General features: G+C 40.5%; 1 protein-coding gene across 1 annotated transcript in view; it reads left to right on the top strand.

Annotated features, from left to right (window-relative positions):
- KIF9 (kinesin family member 9) overlaps positions 1 to 20,338 on the top strand; it is a 169,614-nt gene that overhangs the window by 51,499 nt on the left and 97,777 nt on the right. The window contains exons 12-15 of the mRNA XM_053712933.1: positions 779 to 883; positions 971 to 1,026; positions 1,143 to 1,227; positions 6,761 to 6,906. Of these exons, the coding sequence (XP_053568908.1) occupies positions 779 to 883; positions 971 to 1,026; positions 1,143 to 1,227; positions 6,761 to 6,906 (392 nt within the window). The remainder of the gene's footprint in view (positions 1 to 778; positions 884 to 970; positions 1,027 to 1,142; positions 1,228 to 6,760; positions 6,907 to 20,338) is intronic.

Raw genomic sequence — 20,338 nt, 5'->3', positions numbered from 1 at the left:
TTTAAAAAATTAAGCTTTTGTGGAGCAGTTTTGCAAGGTGGCCTCATGTTCCTCGATGCTTACTTTTTCCAGATTCTCAAATTTGTTTCTTTTGCCTCAGCTGAGTCTTCCTTTGGGAGAAAAGTTCTTCAAGCGGTGGTGCCTTCTGTTAAGGTCTGCCTGTCTTGTTCTCCCTCCCTTTCATTTTGTGTCCTATAGCTTGGGTATTGGTTCCCACTAGTAATTGGAATGAAATTGTGGACTATCCATGTCATAGGAAAGAAAACAAAATTTATTTACCTGATAAATTTCTTTCTTTCCGGGCATGGAGACCACGACCTGCCCTTATTTAAATTAGGACGGCAGTTTTTTTTGTATAAACCTCAGGCACCTCTATACCTTTGTGTTATCTTCTTTTTCCATTTTCCTTCGGACAAATGACTGTGGATTATGGGTAAGGGAAGTGACACTTAACAGCTGTGCTGGGGGTGCTCTCCTCCTGCTGGCCAGGAGTTGAATATCTCACTAGTAATTGGAATGAAATTGTGGACTCTCCATGCCCGGAAAGAAAGAAATTTTTCAGGTAAGCATAAATTTTGTTTTTTATTCTTCAGATGCTAAATGAGGAAAAGCCTTTTGTAATGACACTTCACACTTTTTAGTTCACAATTTTCGATAACTCTTCCTATTTTCTAATCTGATTCACCTGTATTTTATTACATACTTTCTATGTTTTTTACTTATTTATTTGCTTGTTCTGATTTTAAACAGTTATATGTGGCTATTGCTTTTGGTTTAGGCTAACCGTGCTAGCGTAAATTATGAGCCTCTTAGTGAGAACCAGATCGCAGAGATAAGACGGCAAGTACAGAGGTACCTAGAGGGATCTGCGGATGAAATAGATGTAAGTTACTGTAACTTTCCTTTACATAGGAACAATAGAATTATGTGCAGTTTTCCTCTTTCGTTACATTTTTTTCTTTTCTTTCAGGTCATTAATCTCAGGCAAATTCAGGAAGTGTTTAACCAGTTTAAGACCATGTGGAGGTATTTCATTAATTAATAATGTAGTTATACACAGGGTATAGTTTACCATTTTACTTTGGTGTCCCATTAAAAACAGGACAGCTGAGGCAAACTAACCAGTTGATTACTCCTTGCAGCCAACAAGAAGCAGAGTTAAGATTAAGACAAAAATACAACTTAATAGACAAAACCGACACTTCAGCTATCACAGCAGCCCAAAAGGTACCTTCTTATACACATTTATGGTATGAAGCATCTTTGTATTATGTTTTTTTAGCCTTGTAACCAATTTTCCTTTCTTAGTTTGTCTCCACTTAAAGGGACAGTCTACACCAGAATTTGTATTGTTTAAAAAGATAAATAAGCCCTTTATAACCAAATCCCCAGTTTTGCGTAAACAACACTTTTATATTAATACACTTTTTACCTCAGGGATCACCTTGTATCTAAGCCTTTGCCTACTGCCCTCTTATTTAAGTTCTTTTGACAGACTTGCATTTTAGCCAATCAGTGCGGACTCATAGGTAACTCCACGGGCGTGAGCACAATTTTATGTATATGGCACACATGAACTAGTGCCCTCTAGTTGTGAAAAATTGTCAAAATGCATTCAGAGGCCTTCAAGGGCTAAGAAATTAGCATATCAGCCTACCTAGGTTTAGCTTTAAACTAAGAATACCAAGAGAACAAAGCAAATTGATGGTAAAAGTACATTGGAGGGGGGCGGAGCTAGCCGTCATAGAGAGAAGCTGTGTTCAGATAGAGCTCCAGCACAAACATTGATTAAAACCCTCTCAAACCTCATATTATTGCCGACAGATAACAGCAAACAGCAGCAAACTTAAGCAGGACACAGGCTCAAACGATATTGGACCTGATTTGTGTCCCAGAGCCGAGACAAAAACATTTGGTGCAAGCACTTCCAGAGCCTAATCAGGAAAGACCGCGGCTGCGGCCTACATCTGAACCGGAGGTAGGAGCTAAACAATTCATAAAAGCATAAGTGGGAAGAGCACACTCCGGACTTTAGCCTACATAAAATAAGCTTTTTTTTTTCTCTGCTCCCTGGCTTTATATTTAAAGTAGAAATTATTGGGATATACTGAGGAGACTGAGCCTGCAGGATTGGAGAGGCAGGAAAATCGCCATCTTTAAGTTCAAAAAGACTATTATACTCCTGCAGAGACCCAGCAATTTTTATATTTGTGATATCTGTCTCTCTAGGACAGTAATAGCAATCAAGCTGCAAATTGCACAAGGCTAGCACACAAGCTTACAAGAACAGCACAGCAGACACTTAGCGGGGAAAAGCACGGCAACAGTTAGAAGTACCTAATAATCTTCCAAGCCGTATTATAATGTCTACTGGATGTCGGGATGCACTGCTGCCCAACATGAGGAGCCAAGTGCTTTATATGGGTCTCAAGGATTTACTGGAGGAATATGGGAAGAAGATGTGCGAGAGGCTTGATGTCCTTATAGGCACAATACAAGCGGCTCGTACACGTGGCGACAATGCTGCAGAGAAGCGCATATAAATACGGGAGCCGCAAAGCAACAAGGTGCCTGCAGCTCTCCAGGCACGCTCCTCGCCATTGACAACAGCAGATGCAAGCCTTGAGATGGAGCCTCACTTTTCCTCTGCTGCTTCAAGCAGACTGTCTACATTGAAGAGAATACAGATTGACCACCCGCGCATACAGCCCGGCACCTCAGGGCGCGGCAGTGTTCATGTCATCCCCAACACGCTCTTCTCTGTCAACAGCTTTACAGGTTTACCACAGCCTCCTTGCTGGGAACACCGCCAGTCACTATGGCAGTATCGGGCTATGTGTCATTACTCCCCTTTGGATCTCTGTTCCGGTTTATGAGCCATGTTTAGTCTGATGCAGTCAATCAAAGCAGGTATTGGTTAGGGGGAGCGCTTGGGGAGAGGCGATTTTGGGTGTACTACACCCATCAAGACTGCCAAACATCTTGGGGATTCCCACTGCTGCACTCCGCACAGCACACAAATCTAATGTTTTACCTTTTTCTGGCTCCTGTGTGTATCTACACAAATGTAAATATTTGTGATGTAACAGTATTTGTTTTTCTTTTTTTCCTTACTCTGTGTTCTGTTTTATCTGGAGACGCATGATAAGCCTATAGCTGTTTGCTGTAATATACTGCATTTATAACAAATTCTTTATAGGGAACTATGTGGGTTTGCATGTATGGTCTGTCTCATCCGCTTGTGTGGTGAAGTATTAATGCATTTTTTACTGACTAAGGTGTGGATTAGTGCTGAGTAGTATTATTTTGAGTGTTAGAGCTTTTCCATGCTTGAATTTGGCAACTTATAACTGTATGATGATCCATTTATACACTGTTCGTAAGTTAATCCAATCAATGATATAGTGTCAATAGATAGATAACAAACCCAGCACCCTTGGAGTCTCTAATGTGTTACTTCTGGGAACTTCTGACTTCTCGCTCCGTTCCCCCATCCCTTTCCCCCCTTTCCCCCCTTTCCCCCCCCCCTTCTTTGTTGAAACATATGCCCTAAATCAGTACCTGAGTAAAGACTTTGCTCCTGCCCTAAAATGGTTAAAGATACGTCTAAACGACGGCCTTTAGGCCTGAATATCCACCTAGCAAAGACTTTAAGGACATTGGACTTATGGGACACTCAAATGGTTTCCTGAGAGGATTTTCAGAGCATATCAAATCAGTTACTGTACTTTGTGAATGTACAGGGAGTGCAGAATTATTAGGCAAGTTGTATTTTTGAGGATTAATTTTATTATTGAACAACAACCATGTTCTCAATGAACCCAAAAAAACTCATTAATATCAAAGCTGAATAGTTTTGGAAGTAGTTTTTAGTTTGTTTTTAGTTATAGCTATTTTAGGGGGATATTTGTGTGTGCAGGTGACTATTACTGTGCATAATTATTAGGCAACTTAACAAAAAACAAATATATACCCATTTCAATTATTTATTTTTACCAGTGAAACCAATATAACATCTCAACATTCACAAATATACATTTCTGACATTCAAAAACAAAACAAAAACAAATCAGTGACCAGTATAGCCACCTTTCTTTGCAAGGACACTCAAAAGCCTGCCATCCATGGATTCTGTCAGTGTTTTGATCTGTTCACCATCAACATTGCGTGCAGCAGCAACCACAGCCTCCCAGACACTGTTCAGAGAGGTGTACTGTTTTCCCTCCTTGTAAATCTCACTTTTGATGATGGACCACAGGTTCTCAATGGGGTTCAGATCAGGTGAACAGGGAGGCCATGTCATTAGATTTTCTTCTTTTATACCCTTTCTTGCCAGCCACGCTGTGGAGTACTTGGACGCGTGTGATGGAGCATTGTCCTGCATGAAAATCATGTTTTTCTTGAAGGATGCAGACTTCTTCCTGTACCACTGCTTGAAGAAGGTGTCTTCCAGAAACTGGCAGTAGGACTGGGAGTTGAGCTTGACTCCATCCTCAACCCGAAAAGGCCTCACAAGCTCATCTTTGATGATACCAGCCCAAACCAGTACTCCACCTCCACCTTGCTGGCGTCTGAGTCGGACTGTAGCTCTCTGCCCTTTACCAATCCAGCCACGGGCCCATCCATCTGGCCCATCAAGACTCCCTCTCATTCCATCAGTCCACAAAACCTTAGAAAAATCAGTCTTGAGATATTTCTTGGCCCAGTCTTGACGTTTCAGCTTGTGTGTCTTGTTCAGTGGTGGTCGTCTTTCAGCCTTTCTTACCTTGGCCATGTCTCTGAGTATTGCACACCTTGTGCTTTTGGGCACTCCAGTGATGTTGCAGCTCTGAAATATGGCCAAACTGGTGGCAAGTGGCATCTTGGCAGCTGCACGCTTGACTTTTCTCAGTTCATGGGCAGTTATTTTGCGCCTTGGTTTTTCCACACGCTTCTTGCGACCCTGTTGACTATTTTGAATGAAACGCTTGATTGTTCGATGATCACGCTTCAGAAGCTTTGCAATTTTAAGAGTGCTGCATCCCTCTGCAAGATATCTCACTATTTTTGACTTTTCTGAGCCTGTCAAGTCCTTCTTTTGACCCATTTTGCCAAAGGAAAGGAAGTTGCCTAATAATTATGCACACCTGATATAGGGTGTTGATGTAATTAGACCACACCCCTTCTCATTACAGAGATGCACATCACCTAATATGCTTAATTGGTAGTAGGCTTTCGAGCCTATACAGCTTGGAGTAAGACAACATGCATAAAGAGGATGATGTGGTCAAAATACTCATTTGCCTAATAATTCTGCACACAGTGTATAATGTTTATCACATGATAGTAATACAATTGTTTATATTACCTCAAATATGTAAATGTGAAGTGTTTAGTGCACCACGGCTGTGTGTAATGATCACTAGACAGTCCTGGATGACCTTCCTGTGAGGATTTTCAGATCATAACAAATTAGCTACTGTACTTTGTGAATGTATGATGTTTTTCACATGATAGTATTATAGACATTTTTATTGCCTTCAATATGTACTTATGTGGTGTTTAGTGTACCACAGTTGTATGTAATAATTACTAGACAGTCCTGGAGGACCTTCCTGAGAGGATTTTCAGTGCATAACAAATTAGCTACTGTACTTTGTATGATGTTTTTCACATGATAGTATTATAATCATTTTTGTTGTCTTAAATAGGTAATTGTGCAATGTTTAATGCACCACAATTGTGTGTAATAATTACTAGACAGTTCTGGATAACCTACAGGAGCATAATATTTAGCCCTAGAATTGTCTCTGTGTGGGGAATCACAGCATTTAATGATAGACCTAAATATGGGTTTGCCTCTAGATAGCATTGTCTAAATCCCACTTTAGCGGTGGGGAGGTCCTGGTCTTTTGTATATAACTCCCTGTCAAAGTGTATTTAACTAAAGCATGTGTGAGTTCTTATTAGACGTATTACAGCTGATCCTTAGCAAATCTTCTGTGGGGTCATTTAATTTTTTGTTATTATATGATCTGTATAACTAAGTCCCCCCATAAACTGAATATCTACAAGGGCTTAATGTGATTCCGTGTAGTGACCTTAGATACCTACCTAATGTTACCTAATTACCAGTTATGCCCGACTTGTATAATTGCTTCTGTGTATTCTATGTGATAGATATCTATAGACCCAAAAGTGGTCTATAACCTGCTAAACCCCTCAGTTAGTGTGATGTGTAATCAAGGGTCCAAAAGTGGCCTGAGCAATTATGGAGGGACAAAAATTGAGGGTGGCGGAGAGGTTGCTCCCCAGTTTGCCTACTATATTGTGAGATGTCCATGTTAGTCGTTATATGTGTATATGTTTCATTGAGTAACCTGTATGTTGTATACTTTATTACCCTCAATAAAAATAAATTACAAAAAAAAAAAAAAGTACATTGGAAAGTTGCTTAAAATGACATGCTCTATCTGAATCATGAAAGATTATTTTTGACTAGACTGTCCCTTTAACCCCTTGGTTGCCAGTGAGGGATGTAACCATCTCTGGCAGTCAAGAGGTTATATCATTTCTGTATTTCTGCTTTCTTTCTCTCCTCTCTTGGTACTTTTTTGCTAATTGTATTACTAGCTGTTTATTAATATGGTCTTGCATACAAACCATGCAACAATCTTAGTGGTGGTTCCCCTTTACTGTATCAAAATAGTATCAGGGATTTATGTTCACTACCATGTATTATTAGTTTATTATTTAATATGACCATTCTTCTTTTGGTAAGGTTGGCCTGATAGATACAGTCGGGCAGCTGGTTGGAGAAGTGGATGGCCAAAGTTTCGGTATTGGAGTAGCCCCTTCCTCATCCAAATCCAACAGATCTTTGTCTGCAAGAAAGTCCAAAAGCCGTAAATCTAAGGGGCAAAACAGGTAAGAAATAGGCTGGAGGGAATAACAATGTATATGTCATGGCTAACATCTTTATCCTAATGAGATATTAGTGCTGCATCCTTACTGTTTAAAGGGATATGAAACCCAAAATGTTATTTCCTGATTCAGACATATACAAATTTTACAAAATTTCCAATTTATTTGCATTATCAAATTTGCTTTGTTTGTTGGTATTTTTGTTGTAGAGATATCTAGATAGGTAGTGTGCACGTCTGGGGCACTACATGAAAGGAAAAAGTGCTGCCCTCTAGTGTTCTTGCTAATGTATAACATTCTTGCAAAACTGCTGTCACATAGTGTTACAGGTATATACACACTCCTGAGCTGACAACAAAGCATACCAATAGAATGAAGAAAATATGATACCAGAAGTACATTGGATAGTTGTTTAAAAGTGAATGCTCTGAATCTTGAAGGAATACAAATAGGTTTCATGTTTCTTTAATCTTGATTGACCTATTTAACTAATATGTATTTCTCTTGTAAGGTGTATCCAGTCCACGGATCATCCATTACTTGTGGGATATTCTCCTTCCCAACAGGAAGCTGCAAGAGGATCACCCACAGCAGAGCTGTCTATATAGCTCCTCCCCTAACTGCCACCTACCAGTCATTCTCTTGCAGCTCTCGACAAGATAGGAAGTAGCTAGAGAGATGTGGTGAATTTATGTAGTTTATCTTCAATCAAAAGTTTATTATTTTTAAATGGTACCGGAGTTGTACTGTTTTAGCCTCAGGCAGAAAGTTGAAGAAGAGTCTGCCTGTGGTTTTTGATGATCTTAGCAGGTTGTAACTAAGATCCATTGCTGTTCTCACACATAACTGAAGAGATGAGGTAACTTCAGCTGGGGGAATGGCGTGCAGGGTCTCCTGCTATGAGGTATGTGCAGTTTAAATTTTTCTAGAGAAATTAATATGCTAGAAAATGCTGTTAATACCGGATTTATTTAAGGTAAGCCTGATTACAGTGATTTAATAACGACTAGTGTCATGCTTGCTGTAAAAGGTAATATTCTTATTACTTTCTCACATTACTGAAAATAAGATAACGTTTGCTGGAAGTGTTTAAACGTTTTTTTCTACATATTGGTGATAAAACTTTATTGGGGCCCAGTTTTTTCCACATGGCTGGCTAGATTTTGCCTAGGGATAGTTTTTTATGGCCCTCTCACTGTGAGTACAGGTTGGGAGGGGCCTAATTTCAGGCCTAAATCGTGCAGTAGTTTTTGCAGCTTGAGACTTCCAGCTTCCCTGAAGAGTCCACTGAACACTTAGGACCTCTACAAAGGGTTTTTGTGCCTTCAAAAGTTGTTGTATGGGCAGGTAGGGCCACAGCTGATCTGTGGCAGTTTGTTGTGACTGTTAAAAAACGTTTATATCGTTTTTTTGATCCGGTTTTGAAACTAAGGGGTTAATCATCCATTTGCAAGTGGGTGCAATGCTCTGTTAGTCTATTATACACACTGTAAAAATTTCGTAAGATTTACTGCTTTTTATCACTGTTTTTCAATTTCTGACAAAATTTGTTTCTCTTAAAAGCACAGTACCGTTTTTATTTTTTGCTTGTTTACATTTATCAAAGTGTTTTCCAAGCTTGCGGGTCTCATTGCTAGTCTGTTTAAACATGTCTGACATAGAGGAAACTCCTTGTTCATTATGTTTAGAAGCCATTGTGGAACCCCCTCTTAGAATGTGTACCAAATGTACTGATTTTACTTTAAGTTATAAAGATCATATTCTGTCTTTAAAAGATTTATCACCAGAGGAAATTGACAAGGGGGAAGTTATGCCGACTAACTCGCCCCACGTGTCAGAACCTTTGACTCCCGCTCAAGGGACTCCCGCTCAAGTGGCGCCAAGTACATCTAGTGCGCCCATGGCATTTACTTTACAAGACATGGCGGCAGTTATGGATCATACCCTTTCAGCGGTATTGTCCAAACTACCAGGGTTACAAGGAAAGCGAGACAGCTCTGGGACTAGAAAAAATACAGAGCTCTCTGACGCTTTAGTAGCTATGTCTGATATCCCCTCACAATATGCAGAAGCTGAGGCAGGAGAGCTTCTTTCTGTGGGTGATTTTTCTGTCTCAGGGAAGATGCTTCAACCTGATTCTGATATGTCTACATTTAAATTTAAGCTTGAACACCTCCGCGTGTTGCTCAGGGAGGTTTTAGCTACTCTGGATGACTGTGACACCATTATAGTGCCAGAGAAATTGTGTAGATTGGATAAATACTATGCAGTGCCTGTTTACACTGATGTTTTTCCAATACCTAAAAGGTTTTCAGAAATTATCACTAAGGAACGGGATAGACCAGGTGTACCGTTCTCTCCCCCTCCTATTTTTAAGAAAATGTTTCCAATAGATGCCGCTACACGGGACTTATGGCAAACGGTCCCTAAGGTGGAGGGAGCAGTTTCTACCCTAGCTAAGCGTACAACTATTCCCGTCGAGGACAGTTGTGCTTTCCTAGATCCAATGGATAAAAAGTTAGAGGGTTACCTTAAGAAAATGTTTATTCAACAAGGTTTTATTCTCCAGCCTCTTGCATGCATTGCCCCGGTCACTGCTGCTGCGGCCTTCTGGTTTGAGTCTCTGGAAGAGGCCTTACAGGTAGAAACTCCATTGGATGATATACTTGACAAGCTTAAAGCGCTTAAGCTAGCCAATTCATTTGTTTCTGACGCCGTTGTTCATTTAACCAAACTAACGGCTAAGAACTCAGGTTTTGCTATACAGGCGCGTAGGGCGCTATGGCTTAAATCCTGGTCAGCTGACGTTACTTCAAAGTCTAAGCTTCTCAACATTCCCTTCAATGGGCAGACCCTATTCGGGCCTGGACTGAAGGAGATCATTTCTGATATTACTGGAGGAAAAGGTAATGCCCTTCCTCAGGATAGGTCTAATAAATTAAGGACCAAACAAACTAATTTTCGTGCCTTTCGAAACTTTAAGACGAGCGCGGCATCAACTCCCTCTAATGCAAAACAAGAGGGAAATTTTGCCCAGTCCAAGCCGGTCTGGAGACCTAACCAGGCCTGGAACAAAGGTAAGCAGGCCAAGAAGCCTGCTGCTGCCTCTAAGACAGCATGAAAGATCAGCCCCCGATCCGGTAACGGATCTAGTAGGGGGCAGACTTTCTCTCTTCGCCCAGGCTTGGGCAAGAGATGTCCAGGATCCCTGGGCGTTGGAAATTGTGTCCCAGGGATATCTTCTGGACTTCAAAGCTTCTTCCCCAAAAGGAAGATTTCACCTCTCACAATTATCTGCAGACCAGATAAAGAGAGAGGCATTCTTACATTGTGATCAAGACCTCCTAGTTATGGGAGTGATCCACCCAGTTCCAAAGGAGGAACAGGGGCAAGGCTTCTATTCAAATCTCTTTGTGGTTCCCAAGAAAGAGGGAACCTTCAGACCAATCTTAGATCTCAAGATCCTAAACAAATTTCTCAGGGTCCCATCTTTCAAGATGGAGACTATTCGAACCATCCTACCTATGATCCAGGAGGGTCAATACATGACTACCGTGGACTTAAAGGATGCTTATCTTCACATTCCGATACACAAAGCTCTTCCCTTTGGGTTAGCTATGGCACCAAGAATCTTTACGAAGGTTCTGGGGTCACTTCTGGCGGTCCTAAGGCCGTGGGGCATAGCAGTAGCCCCTTACTTAGACGACATTCTGATACAGACGTCAAATTTCCAAATTACCAAGTCCCATACGGACATTGTTCTGGCATTCCTGAGGTCTCATGGGTGGAAAGTGAACGAAAAGAAGAGTTCTCTATCCCCTCTCACAAGAGTTTCCTTCCTGGGAACTCTGATAGATTCTGTAGAAATGAGGATTTACCTGACAGAGGACAGGTTGTCAAAACTTCTAAATTCCTGCCGTGTTCTTTATTATACTTCTCGCCCTTCGGTGGCTCAGTGTATGGAAGTAATCGGCTTAATGGTAGCGGCAATGGACATAGTTCCGTTTGCCCGCCTACATCTCAGACCGCTGCAACTCTGCATGCTCAGTGAGTGGAATGGGGATTACACAGATTTGTCCCCTCTACTAAATCTGGATCAAGAGACCAGGGATTCTCTTCTCTGGTGGCTATCTCGGGTCCATCTGTCCAAAGGTATGACCTTCCGCAGGCCAGATTGGACAATAGTAACAACAGATGCCAGCCTTCTGGGCTGGGGTGCAGTCTGGAACTCTCTGAAGGCTCAGGGGTCGTGGACTCAGGAGGAGGCACTCCTTCCAATAAACATTCTGGAACTAAGAGCGATATTCAATGCTCTTCAGGCTTGGCCTCAGCTAGCGGCAGTGAGGTTCATCAGATTTCAGTCGGACAACATCATGACTGTAGCTTACATCAACCATCAAGGGGAAACAAGGAGTTCCCTAGCGATGTTGGAGGTTTCAAAGATAATTCAATGGGCAGAGATTCACTCTTGCCATCTATCAGCTATCCATATCCCAGGAGTAGAGAACTGGGATGCAGATTTTCTAAGTTGTCAGACTTTTCATCCGGGGGAGTGGGAGCTCCATCCGGAGGTGTTTGCACAGTTGATTCAACATTGGGGCAAACCAGAACTGGATCTCATGGCGTCTCGCCAGAACGCCAAGCTTCCTTGTTACGGATCCAGGTCCAGGGATCCCAAGGCAGCGCTGATAGATGCTCTAGCAGCGCCTTGGTCCTTCAACCTGGCTTATGTGTTTCCACCGTTTCCTCTGCTCCCTCGTCTGATTGCCAAGATCAAACAGGAGAGAGCATCAGTAATTTTGATAGCACCTGCGTGGCCACGCAGGACTTGGTATGCAGATCTGGTGGACATGTCATCCTTTCCACCATGGACTCTGCCTCTGAGGCAGGACCTTCTACTTCAGGGTCCTTTCAACCATCCAAATCTAATTTCTCTGCGGCTGACTGCTTGGAGATTGAACGCTTGATTTTATCAAAGCGTGGTTTCTCCGAGTCGGTCATTGATACCTTAATACAGGCACGAAAGCCTGTCACCAGGAAAATCTATCATAAGATATGGTGTAAATATCTTCATTGGTGTGAATCCAAGGGTTACTCATGGAGTAAGGTCAGGATTCCTAGGATATTATCTTTTCTCCAAGAAGGATTGGAGAAGGGTTTGTCAGCTAGTTCCTTAAAAGGACAGATTTCTGCTCTGTCTATTCTTTTGCACAAACGTCTGGCTGAGGTTCCAGACGTGCAGGCGTTTTGTCAGGCTTTAGTCAGAATCAAGCCTGTGTTTAAACCTGTTGCTCCGCCTTGGAGTTTAAATTTAGTTCTTAAAGTTCTTCAAGGGGTTTCGTTTGAACCTTTGCATTCCATAGATATTAAGCTCTTATCTTGGAAAGTTCTGTTTTTAGTAGCTATCTCCTCGGCTCGAAGAGTTTCGGAGTTATCTGCTTTACAATGTGATTCCCCTTATCTCATTTTCCATGCAGATAAGGTAGTGTTACGTACCAAACCTGGTTTTCTGCCTAAGGTGGTATCTAATAAAAATATCAATCAGGAGATTGTTGTTCCGTCACTGTGTCCTAATCCTTCTTCAAAGAAGGAACGTCTATTACACAATCTTGACGTGGTTCGTGCTTTAAAGTTTTATTTACAAGCTACTAAAGATTTTCGTCAAACATCTGCATTGTTTGTTGTCTACTCTGGACAGAGGAGAGGCCAAAAGGCTTCGGCAACTTCTCTATCTTTTTGGCTAAGAAGTATAATCCGCTTAGCTTATGAGACTGCTGGCCAGCAGCCTCCTGAAAGAATTACAGCTCATTCTACTAGAGCGGTAGCTTCCACATGGGCTTTTAAGAATGAGGCTTCTGTTGAACAGATTTGTAAGGCGGCGACTTGGTCTTCGCTTCATACTTTTTCTAAATTCTATAAATTTGATACTTTTGCTTCTTCGGAGGCTATTTTTGGGAGAAAGGTCTTACAGGCAGTGGTGCCTTCCGTTTAAGCGCCTGCCTTGTCCCTCCCTTCATCCGTGTCCTATAGCTTTGGTATTGGTATCCCACAAGTAATGGATGATCCGTGGACTGGATACACCTTACAAGAGAAAACAAAATTTATGCTTACCTGATAAATTTATTTCTCTTGTGGTGTATCCAGTCCACGGCCTGCCCTGTCATTTTAAGGCAAGTGTTTTTTTATTTTTAAACTACAGTCACCACTGCACCCTATAGTTTTTCCTTTCTCTTGCTTGTCTTCGGTCGAATGACTGGTAGTGGCAGTTAGGGGAGGAGCTATATAGACAGCTCTGCTGTGGGTGATCCTCTTGCAGCTTCCTGTTGGGAAGGAGAATATCCCACAAGTAATGGATGATCCGTGGACTGGATACACCACAAGAGAAATAAATTTATCAGGTAAGCATAAATTTTGTTTTTCTTTATGTTGGGAGCCGTCCCAATATGTTAGAAATAGTGTACAAATATTACAGGTGGCTTTTTTAGGGCTTTTCAGATTTGAGGCCATTCCATTAGAAGACCATAAGAAAGCAAGGTTATCATGTGGGTTTCACGTGGCTTCCCATTGCATTACTCTGCCAATAAACTAACTTAACGCAAACTGATGCACTATTCCAATCCATCAGAAACAAGTTGCTTTTCTCAGGAATTTAGGATCTTTTATTAATTCAGCAGTCTTGACCTCTTAAAACCCATGTTGGACAGTTTTGTGTGGTATTTCCTGTCTTTTTTTTCAATGTTGAAGTTTCCTGTACTTTATTATTGTAAAAGTGATGGCAAAGTTTCCAATTCGGATCCGTAATAGAAACGCTATTTTAGATGGACTTTAATTCATCCATATTTTAACTTTTTTGTTTAACCAAAAATTAATATTTTTTTTGATGGTAAAGTTTCCAATTTGTCTAATCAGATCTGTAATGGAAGTAATGTTTTAGATGGACTTTAATCCATCCATTATAATGAAGATATGCTATAACTTATTTTTTAATACAGTTATGAATTTCTAATAACCCGTTCTCTGACAGCCCACTGTAAAAGTATTTTTTTTTTTGTGAGCTAACGTTTGAACTGTTCTCCAATCAGCACTCTAGCCATAAGGCACTCACACAAATTTACTTTTTTTTTTGTGTGTGTGGCTAGAGCGCTAATTGGAGAACAGTTGAAACCAGTAGTTCACTAAAAAATTTTTTTTGAAGTGGGCTGTCAGAGAACGGGGTATTAGAAATTCGTAACTATATTATAGCGCATCTTCATTAGAATGGATGAATAAAAGTCCATCTAAAATATCACTTTCATTCCGGATATGATTATATGAATTGGAAACTTTACCATCACTTTAATAAACAATATTACTATACTGCTTGTCTTTCTATGGGGATTGAGTTATTAAAGGGACAGTAAAGTAATAATTAGACATTCATGATTTAGACAGAGCATACAATTGTTAACAACAACTTTTCAATTTCTTTCTATTATTTAATTTGCTTCTTTCTCTTGTTATCCTTTGCTGAAAGGTTTATCTAGGAAAGCTCAGCAGCAGCAAATAACCTAGGTTCTAGCTGCTGATTGGTGGCTGCATATATATATACTGATTGTCATTGGCTAACCCCATGTGTTCAGTTAGAAGCTAGTAGTGCATTGCTGCTCCTTCAACAAATGAAACCAAGAGAATGATGCAAAATTGATAACAGAAGTAAACTGGAAAGTTGTTTAAAATTGTATGTTCTGTCTAAATCATGAAATAAATTTTCATGTCCCTTTAATAGCAGCGAGACCGGACTATTTCCGGTGACCAGAAGGAGGGAGGGTATAATAGCTTGGCCTGGGTGCTTGCGGCAGGAGTCGTTATTATAAACAAGAAAAAAAAAACAAGGCTGTGTGGAAACAGTCAGTTACTTTAACAATCCCATATTCCACACAGTCTTGTTTGTACTCTCTCTGTTATTGCCTGTTTTATATATGTCTCTATTTGTCCTTTGTAGAAAAGAGAGATATAGAGACTAGGGGGCCGATTAAACAATGCCTGGCGGACATCGCTAAATGGGGACAGCATACATTGTCGGAATTCAGCATTGAACAAGCAGTTCTAGTGAACTGCTTGTGCAATCCCGCCCCCAATAGATTCACGGCCAATTGGCCGCTAGCAGTGGGTGTCAATCAGCCTGATTGTACACAATCCAGCAGATTGCTGTACGCCGCCTCAGAGGCGGCATATGAGTTAAGGAGCAGTGGTCTTAAGACCGTTGCTTCTTAACTCCTGTTTCCAACGAGCCTTGAGGCTTGCGCGTAAACAAGGGGAACAGCGGCCATTCGGTCCTTGTTAAATCGACCCCTAAACCTTTACATTTATATCTTCAATACTTAAACAACTATAGTAATTTAAAAATAATATATGTACATGCTATTCTCAGGGTAATCTTTACTCTAAATACATAATTATAGCTAGCATGTATTTACTGCTTAATATCCCTTCTGGTGAATTGGGATGGGCTTCATGAACTCTCAGAAAGGAAGCCCATAAAAGTGACTGAATGAACAAGATCTCTTTTAAATGTCCTATAGGCACTATACACATTATACAGTGCTAGTGACTGTATTACACATTATACTGTGCTAGTGACTGTGTTACACATTATATGGTGCTAGTGACTGTGTTACACATTATACGGTGCTAGTGACTGTGTTACGCGTTATACTGTGCTAGTGACTGTGTTACACATTATACGGTACTAGTAACTGTGTTACACATTATACGGTACTAGTGACTGTGTTACACATTATACGGTGCTAGTGACTGTGTTACACATTATACGGTGCTAGTAACTGTGTTACACATTATACGGTGCTAGTGACTGTGTTACGCGTTATACTGTGCTAGTGACTGTGTTACACATTATACGGTGCTAGTAACTGTGTTACACATTATACGGTACTAGTGACTGTATTACACATTATATTGTGCTAGTGACTGTGTTACACATTATACGGTGCTAGTAACTGTGTTACACATTATACAGTGCTAGTGACTGTGTTACGCGTTATACTGTGCTAGTGACTGTGTTACACATTATACAGTGCTAGTAACTATGTTACACATTATACGGTACTAGTGACTGTGTTACACATTATACGGTGCTAGTGACTGTGTTATACGTTATACTGTGCTAGTGACTGTGTTACAGGTTACACTGTGCTAGTGACTGTGTTATACATTTATACTGTGCTAGTGACGGTTTTACACATTATACTGTGCTAGTATCTGTGTTACACGTTATACTGTGCTAGTGACTGTGTTACACATTATACTGTGCTAGTGATTGTGTTACAGATTATATTGTGCTAATGTCTGTTACACATTATACTGTGCTAGTGACTGTGTTACACATTATACTGTGCTAATGACTTATATATTTTACTGTGCTAGTGACTGTTACACTTTATTCTGTGCTAGTGACTGTTACACTTTATTCTGTGCTAGTGACTGTTATAAGTTATACTGTTCTAGTGACTGTGTTACACATTATACTGTGCTAGTAACTGTTTTACACAATTTACTGTGCTAGTGACTGTGTTACACGTTATACTATGCTAGTGATTGTGTTACACATTATACTGTGCTAGGGACTGTGTTACACGTTATACTGTGCTAGTGACTGTGTTACACATTATACTGTGCTAGTGACTGTTATATATTATACTGTGCTAGTGACTGTTACACTTTATTCTGTGCTAGTGACTGTTATAAGTTATACTGTGCTAGTGACTGTGTTACACATTATACTGTGCTAGTGACTGTGTTACACATTATACTGTGCTAGTGATTGTGTTACATGTTATACTGTGCTAGTGACTGTGTTACACATTATACTGTGCTAGTTACTGTGTTACACGTTATACTGTGCTAATGACTGTGTTATATATTATACTGTGCTAGTGACTGTGTTACACTTTATACTGTGCTAGTGACTGTGTTACACATTATACTGTGCTAGTGACTGTGTTACACATTATACTGTGCTAGTGACTGTGTTACACATTATACTGTGCTAGTGACTGTGTTACACATTATACTGTGCTATTGACTGTGTTACATGTTATACTGTGCTAGTGACTGTGTTACACATTATACTGTGCTAGTGACTGTGTTACACGTTATACTGTGCTAATGACTGTGTTATATATTATACTGTGCTAGTGACTGTGTTACACTTTATACTGTGCTAGTGACTGTGTTACACATTATACTGTGCTAGTGACTGTGTTATACATTATACTATGCTAGTGACTGTTTTACATATTATATTGTGCTAGTGACTGTGTTACACGGTATACTGTGCTAGTGACTGTGTTACACGGTATACTGTGCTAGTGACTGTGTTATACGTTATACTGTGCTAGTGACTGTGTTACACATTATACTGTGCTAGTGACTGTGTTACACATTATACTGTGCTATTGACTGTGTTACATGTTATACTGTGCTAGTGACTGTGTTACACATTATACTGTGCTAGTGACTGTGTTACACGTTATACTGTGCTAATGACTGTGTTATATATTATACTGTGCTAGTGACTGTGTTACACTTTATACTGTGCTAGTGACTGTGTTACACATTATATTGTGCTAGTGACTCTGTTATACATTATACTATGCTAGTGACTGTTTTACATATTATATTGTGCTAGTGACTGTGTTACACGGTATACTGTGCTAGTGACTGTGTTATACGTTATACTGTGCTAGTGACTGTGTTATACATTATACTGTGCTAGTGCCTGTTTTACACATGCTGTGCGTTATACTCTGCTAGGGACTGTGTTACATGTTATACTGTGCTAGTGATTGTTACACATTATACTGTGCTAGTGACTGTGTTATATATTATACTTTGCTAGTGACTGTGTTATATATTATACTGTGCTAGTGGCTGTGTTATATATTATACTGTGCTAGTGACTGTGTTATATATTATACTGTGCTAGTGACTGAGTTACACATTATACTTTGCTAGTGACTGTGTTACACACTACACTGTGCTAGTGACTGTGTTGCATGTTATACTGTGCTAGTGACTGTGTTACACGTTATACTGTGCTAGTGACTGTGTTACACATTATACTGTGCTAGTGAATGTGTTATATACGTTGTCATCCATTGTGCCCAGACTGTGCTTCTGAAAGTCATAATAATCTGTAGTTGTTTTGTACAATATTGAAATGAATTCAATGGAAATGGTCTCTATCTCATGGAACAAACGGTTATTTCTCCTACATTGGTGTGTCCGGTCCACGGCTTCATCCTTACTTGTGGGATATTCTCTTCCCTTACAGGAAATGGCAAAGAGAGCACACAGCAAAAGCTGTCCATATAGCCCCCCTCTGGCTCCGCCCCCCAGTCATTCTCTTTGCCGCTCTGAACAAGTAGCATCTCCACGGGGATGGTAAAGAGTTTGTGGTGCTAGTTGTAGTTTTATTTCTTCTATCAAGAGTTTGTTATTTTAAAATAGTGCCGGTTTGTACTATTTACTCTACAACAGAAAGTGATGAAGATTTCTGTTAAAAGAGGAGTATGATTTTAGCACCAGTAACTAAAATCCATTGCTGTTCCCACGCAGGACTGTTGAAACCAGAGAACTTCAGTTGGGGGGAACAGTTTGCAGACTTATCTGCTTCAGGTATGACTAGTCTTTTTTCTAACAAGACCCAGTAATGCTAGAAGACTGTCAGTTTTCCCTTATGGGACCGGTAAGCCATTTTCTTAGACTCAGTAACAGAATTAAGGCTTTTAAATTGGGCTCTATGCTGGTTGACACTATTGTGGGCTAAATCGATTAGTTTTTTATCATATTATATGACAATTGGAGTGTTTTTGTGAACTTTGAAACACTTTTGGGAGCGTTTATTTGCGCCTGGCAGTTGTTTAGACGCCTAATCTAGTCAGAAAGGCCCCTTCACTCTGGTATGCAGAGGGAGGAGGCCTCATTTTCGCGCCTCAGTTGCGCAGTTACTTCCATAGGCAGTGCATGCAGCTTCATGTGAGAGGGTCCTGTGGCTGAGAAAAGGACTCAGGGAGGCTTAATTCTGTGTGGAATCACCCCTAAGGAAGGTAAAAGCCGCAGCAAAGTCTGTGGCAGGGACTGTAGTGTGTTTAAACCGGTAAATTGAACTATTAGCTCCGGTTTGCTCATTTAAGGGTTTAGAGACTTGAAATTTGGTGTGCAATACTTTCGAAGCATTAAGACACTGGGGTGTAAATTTCAGAAAGATCGGATATTTCTTTGATAGTTTTTTGAACATTCAGAAATAAAGTGTGCTCTTTTTATTATTTAAAGAGACAGTAACGGTTTTGTTTAAAATTGTTTTTATTGCATTAATAGCCTGCCTAAATCTGTCTAACATGTCTGTACCTTCAGATAGCATATGCTCTGTGTGTATGGAGGCCAAGGTGGTTCCCCCTTTAAATGTATGTGCAAATTGTGCCATGGCGTCCAAACAAAGTAAGGACAGTACTGTCACATTTAATAAAGTTGCCCAAGATGATTCTTCTAATGAAGGTAGTGGGGATAGTTCATCATCCTCTCCTTCTGTGTCAACACCAGTTTTGCCCGCGCAGGCGATACCTAGTACATCTAGCGCGCCAATGCTTGTTACTATGCAGCAATTAACAGCAGTAATGGATAATTCTATAGCAGCTCTTTTATCCAAACTGCCAGCATTTCCCAGAAAGCGTGATTGCTCAGTTTTAAATACAGAGGATGAGCAAGTAGGCGCTGACGATAATTTATCTGTTATACCCTCACATCAATCTGAGTTGGCAGTGAGGGAAGGTCTGTCTGAGGGAGAAATTTCTGATTCAGGAAAAATTTCTCAGCGTGGCATTTAATTTTAAGCTAGAACATCTCCGCGCCCTGCTTAAGGAGGTGCTAGCTACTCTTGATGATTGTGATTCTTTGGTAATTCCAGAGAAATTGTGCAAAATGGACAAATTCTTAGAGGTCCCAGTGCACGCTGATGCTTTTCCGATACCCAAGAGGGTGGCGGACATAGTGACAACGCTAGCCAAGTGCACAACTATTCCTATAGAGGACAGTTGTGCTTTCAAAGATCCTATGGATAAAAAATTGGAAGGATTGCTTAAAAAGATTTTTGTTCAGCAGGGTTTCCTTCTTCAACCAATTTCGTGCATTATTCCTGTCACCACGGCGGCGTCTTTTTGGTTCGAGGAACTAGAAAATTCGCTCCAAAAGGAGACTCCATATGATGAAGTCATGGACAGAATTCACGCACTAAAGTTGGCTAATTCCTTTATTTTGGATGCCGCCTTTCAATTGGCAAAATTAGCGTCGAAAAACTCAGGTTTTGCAATAGTGGCGCGCAGGGCGCTTTGGCTAAAATCTTGGTCGGCGGATGTGTCGTCCAAAACAAAATTACTTA

Source organism: Bombina bombina, chromosome 5, assembly GCF_027579735.1.
Source record: "Bombina bombina isolate aBomBom1 chromosome 5, aBomBom1.pri, whole genome shotgun sequence".
NCBI classification, from domain to species: domain Eukaryota; kingdom Metazoa; phylum Chordata; class Amphibia; order Anura; family Bombinatoridae; genus Bombina; species Bombina bombina.
The sequence above is the reverse complement of the archived record's forward strand: the minus strand, read 5'-3'. Positions and strand labels throughout refer to the sequence as shown.